Source organism: Episyrphus balteatus, chromosome 3 (assembly GCF_945859705.1).
Source record: "Episyrphus balteatus chromosome 3, idEpiBalt1.1, whole genome shotgun sequence".
Classification (NCBI taxonomy): domain Eukaryota; kingdom Metazoa; phylum Arthropoda; class Insecta; order Diptera; family Syrphidae; genus Episyrphus; species Episyrphus balteatus.
Window position 1 is genome coordinate 100,066,641 of NC_079136.1, and position 5,986 is coordinate 100,072,626.

The window sequence follows — 5,986 nt, forward strand, 5'->3', positions numbered from 1 at the left end:
TACAAATAAATAATGTTTCCTTACTTATGAGTTATTACCTTGACTATGAATTAAGGTTAAAAATTAAAATAAAAAGAATTTTCCTTAGCTGCCGCCGACATCATAATCCTTTATGTTTGTAAAAGCATATGAAAAAAGCGTAACAAGTTCACTGCTTACCCTTAATCTTAACTAGAAAAGAAGTTATAAACAAACACCACGTGAGCTGTATTTTGCTCGCGCATGCCCTTACATCCCAATAAACCTTATGAATTAAATATTGATTTTTCATTTCGGAAAACATTGTTCGAAACAGAAAGTGACATATTGTTTTGTTTTTCAATTCGGATGCAATCGTGAAAATTTAATCCAGATATATTGTTGAAATTAATATATTTCCTTATTCGAAAATTACTTTAAACCAATAAGTCTAAGCCTATCTTAGCAAATTTAAAAGAAAAGACTCAGAAATTAGACTTTTGCAATGATAAAAATGCGACCATATGTTCCATCAGATCGAATTGCGATTCGTGATAGCATCGAAGAAGATATAAGTGATGAAGTCGAAGACGATGTTTTTATCAAGGATGCTCGCACGGCCAAGGTATTACAAATATGGCTTTTTGCTACCATATAATAATGATCATTGCATTACAATAACTTACAGATTAGTGAAGAAAAAGGACTGAAACGACCATTAATGGCGCCACGTCGGAAAAATGGTGGAAAGCCACAGAGTTCACTCCCGCCTATAATGAAAAAACATCGAAGATGCTGGAAATGTTGTGAACCATTTTGCTACGGCTTAGCAGCCTTAACTATTTTAATTGGATTCATAATGTTGGCCGCAATGATACTGACAATGTTTCCGATTCCCTTGCAAAAAATCAAAATATGGCTGAAAAAAGAACCAAATTTCAGTTTGCCTTCACCAGTTTTGTATGGTGATAGTATGGGTACAGATTTGTACCGTGCACTCAGATAAGTGTGCACAAAATATGGAGTCGTACGTTTCCGCGAATAAATAGTGAAAGTCCTATGAGAAAGGTTGATTTAAATGGGGACGATATAATGGACATAATTTTTGGCTATGGAGTTGGTAATTATGTGTTAAGAAATTTTAACTTTTTTTCTGACCCGCTAAAATGGCACAATTTTTCGAATATTTTTGATATTTAATTGCGTTTTTACAGACGATAACATTCAGTATGATGAAATATCCTTGCCAAAATGTAAATCGGTACAACAAGGTGACAATGAAGATGTTCCATGCGAAGGGGGAGTTATAGCTCTTGATGGGGCAAACGGAAAATTACTGTGGCAAACTTGGAGCATAGGAAATGTTTTCTCTTTGTATTGCACCGTCGATATCGACAAAGACGGTTTCACGGATTGCATAGCATCTGGCCGTTTAGGTGTAAGTGGGATGCATTTTTATTTGCACTACAATAATTATCTTTTTCTTTTGAATTGCATTTAGATGATTTTTGCTATAAATGGTCGAAATGGAAACAAAATATGGGACTTTAAGGAGACTGAAATCGAAACGAATTCTCCTATTGTAATCGACCTGTATACTATAAACTCAGTTCGTGATTTAGATGGCGATGAAACACCTGAAGTATTAGCAGTTCATGTAGAAGAACGAGCCACTTCGAGATCTGGTCACATCAAACTGATATCCGGTAGGACAGGGAAGGTCATTCGTGTGATTCCAACACCATTTCGTGAAGAAGCTTTTGTCCCCATACAAATAGTTACACAACAAGATGGAACTGAGGTTTTAATGATAATAACCGGGGGTCAAAATACACCTGGTGGTGTTTACTCCATTCGCCTTCTGAATCTAATGCAATACACGAGTGAAAAACAGTTTATATCATTGTACAGGACCAATTCTTCGGGTTTTATGGCTCCAGCAATTTTGACTGATTTAACGGGTGACTCAATAAATGATATTATTGTGTCCTCATTTAATTCAACAATATATGCATTTGATGGAAAAACCTTTGCAATGTTATGGAACTTCACTTTCCCAGCAAGTGAAAGTGTCAGTGCAATTGTTCCTGGACATTTCAACCATGACAATGTTACCGATTTCATGGTTAAATATAACACTGGACCAGGATTTCCAGTTTATTATTATTCACAGACAACAATTTTGGATGGAATCACTGGAAAACCATTGTTAGATGCAATGATGACTGATTCGGGAGGAGCTACCAGTTTGCTCGGTGGAATGTCAATATCACAGACTTTTGGCGGTGATTTCTTTTTGCACTGGCAAACTCAATGTAGAAACAAATATGGCGCTAAAGATGCATATGAGTTTATTCCAGGTATGTAGATAATTGGGTTTCAAAAATATATATAGCATCTACATCGCATAATAATTTATGGCATGTGTTTATTATTGAACAGGAAGTGATATAATTCTTCAAGCTAGAGCAGATACATGTGTTTTAAGATATAATGAATCGACTGTTGTAAAATTATATGCGATTGCAAGACATATTGAGCCACCAGGCGCTGTTATATTCAGCACAGGTATATTTCCTTTAGTTGGATTGCTCTTCTATAAGTTAAATGTATATTCATTTTTTCAATTATAGACGACTTGGAACTCAAATTAAATCGAACTCAAAGTTCTCAGCTTATCAAAATAGAAAAATCTAAGTCACCTCTAAAACACCCAAAAATGCTGAATAAACTGATGAAAAATAATAACCAACGAAATGAAGAAGAACAATTGAAAACTGATGATAAGGTTCTAAAGAGCACATCGGTTAAACCAAAATTGCATTCCGTTAAACTTGATAAAAGTTCCTTAGATGACAAGGCGGAATCTATGCCGATTTTTGGAAGCAGAAGAAATTACCAATATTTGCCGTATCAGAACAACAATCCACGAGATTTTGTAAGTACATAATATGTTGTGACGTGGTATCTTTTTCCTTATTCCAAAATTTAATTTTATGAATGAAAAAGTCAACATTGCTGTGCACTGTGAAACCACAGTTTATAGGTTAAAAGTTATAAATCAGGGATGTGAAAGATCTTTAAGAACTTTATGAGCCATGGGCTTTTGGCGTCCCAAATAATAGCATTGATTTAGTGACTAGACAACAAATAATTGATTCCGAAGTGCGCAGAATATTAATTGAATCGTTTATTTTCAAAACATTACACGCAGGGCCGGGGGCGGCGGCCCAGGGGCGCATGAAAATTAAAACCAATTAAATAACAATTTAAACATACAATTATTATAAGTTAAATATTAAAACTTATAATTCTTTTGATTTTAGTTCAACGATTTAAGGATTATTTTCGAAACCGAAATCCCGAAAAAATTTACGGAATTTCGGGATCCCATTCTGGATTTTGGGTTTTCGGGGTTCTGGGTTTTCGGGATTTTGGGTTTTCGTTTTCGTTTCGGCGCCAAAAAAATAATTGAAATTTCTATAAAGAAACATTTCTCCCAACCAATATGTTTTAACAAAAGAATTACAAAAAAAAAATCAATTATGGACAAGGGAATTAAATACTTGTTCAAAGTTCAAAGTTTTTCGAAATTTCATAAAAAATCTATATAGTCGAAAATCGCAAGGATTTGGGATAAATAATCAGACCATTAATTTTCAACTCAATAAAAAAAGACTAAATTTCGTTGTTTTTTTAATTGATCTTATTTCCCACGTGTTATGTCGGTCTGTGCGCCTGCGCATCCAGTGCGTCTTTGTGTCCATTTATAGGTACGGAGCAGCAGCTATAATTGGCACACTGATTTTTTTAATTTCTTGTTTTTTTTTTTCATAATTTCCAAGGTTTTTTTTGTTTTGTTTTTTAATATCTCCAATCTCCCATATAACGGTTTAAGGATATTGCAATTTCAAGAAAACGGCTGTAATGATTTGGATTCAACTTGGTATAGGTACGTCTGTACAAAAACTAAGATTTAAATTTTATTAACAAAATTGTTGGAGCCGTTTTTCAGAAAATTTAACTTTTCCAAAATCGGTATAGGTACCTATATTTTGTTAAAAATTCTTGAAATAAAAAAAAAAAATAAAAAACGGCTCCAACGATTTTCAATTTTGTTTACCTACAAGAAATTAAATGGGATACTTCTTGGCATGGAGGTCAGAACCACACAAATTATTATGTTATTTTCAAATTTCGTTTATGAATTTTTAAAAAGTTTTAATAATCCCAGAAACTTTAAACATAAGAGAAGTTGCTCTTGCAACCAAATCGTGCAATTTATTTTTCTTATCAAATGCTTAAAATAAAAAAAGGTTATACTTTATTATGAAAGTGATGACTGATGACTCATGAGTAAGCTACATTCATAAACAAGTTTTTTTCGGATCTTAATAATAAATGGTAAATGTTTGGATTCTGCATTTAAAACGGTAATCCGGATGTTTTGAATAGCCAAATTTGATTTTATTTTTAAGCGCTCTGATACCTCAGAAATGTGAATTTGCTAGAAACTAGGTATTTGATGATAAATTTTAAGAACTTTAGTAAATTGGAGTCCAAAATCACTTGCATATTATGTTCTTTTTTATGTCAATAATGCTCCGATAGTGTTTTCAAATTATTTTTTTGTCTCTTGTATTTTAGAAAGATTATGAAGCCGAACCACCTCGAAGTCAAGAAGAATATCAAGAAATTTACGTTGACAATGATGGCATAACCAATGATCGTCCAATACGACTAAGGTCTAAATACCCCGGAAATAGAGACGTCCGAAGTGAATTCATTAGTCTTGAAACGACTCCCAACGATACAGTTCCCAGTATTGCACAAAATAGTCTCGAAAAAGAGGAACCATTAAGTCTGTGGGACTTAGAAGTTGAAAAAGAAGAACAAGATGTTCTCAAAGACAGAAACAAATACGAATATCTTCCCAACGAAAGTCAACAACGAAAACAACGTGATGATAGCAACACAGATAAAGATGATGATGTACAGTATTTAGCTTCGATATCTTCAAGTGGTGTTCTCTTAAAACCGCTGGACAATTTACCAACATCAATAGATTATGCCTTCTTATTGAATATCAGAGAATCTGAGACTTATCCACCACTTTTCTTACCCCAAGATTGGAATTGTATGGAAGAAAAAATAAGCGCTTACCGAAGTGAGTATAAAACTTTTAAGTTAAAATATTTGTATGACTTTTAAAATTGTTTCATTTATTCATAAAAATAGGTTACACAGCGGAAAATTTAAGCGTTTTAGAAAAACAATTCTTAAAGCAATGCTTAAGTGGAAGGAGCATAAGTAGCCTTACACCATCCATACCCAGATATGAGTCGCAAATGGTCATCACGAGGATTACTTTAACGTGTACGTGTCGTTCATTAGAAAAAGGTGAAATTTGCTCCGAGCTGGACGATATCAAAAAGCAACGATGGACTGAATTTATGGGGAATACTGGTGATGGGACTTATAGAAATTAGAAGAACATTTTATTTATTTTTTGATCAAGCACAAATAACTTAAAGAAAAAATTTGAATTTGAAAAAAAGTTTATTTTCATAAAAAAAATTTGTTTTAATGCAAATGTACATAAATAACAATCAATATTTAATTAAATTTAATTACAATCCAAGTTTGTGTATAGTACATTAGCCTAGGCAAATTAGTAAATTAAATCTAATGTCCTTATCATAAAAATCAATTTGTTGGGATAATGGATATCGGGAGCAGCCGCAATCTTGGAAAAGTGGTTAGTATTTTATGTCTCCGTATTTACTCACGCCAACCAGAAGTGATCAAGGAAAGACTTATTAACAATAAAATTATAGGTAGGTATACACCGACTTTAATGGATCGAATTTAAACTTAGATGATTTTCTAATCAATACCAAATTGAAATGGGACCACACCGAAATCTAAAAGTACCAGCTTTCAAAAATATGAAATTATTATCAAAATCGGTTCACTCAGTCCGAAGTTCCAATGTAACAAACATAAAAAAAAGTCTAGTACCTACGCA

General features: G+C 33.1%; 1 protein-coding gene across 1 annotated transcript; it reads left to right on the forward strand.

Moving 5' to 3' along the window:
• The first annotated feature begins 295 nt into the window (after positions 1-295).
• On the forward strand, positions 296-5,607 carry LOC129916109 (uncharacterized). The gene is given in 9 exon segments (XM_055995896.1): positions 296-583; positions 647-938; positions 941-1,078; positions 1,173-1,396; positions 1,460-2,318; positions 2,401-2,526; positions 2,592-2,896; positions 4,606-5,125; positions 5,197-5,607. Coding segments are annotated over 9 exon segments (2,835 nt in total). The 5' UTR covers positions 296-463; the 3' UTR covers positions 5,448-5,607.
• Positions 5,608-5,986: the final 379 nt, after the last annotated feature.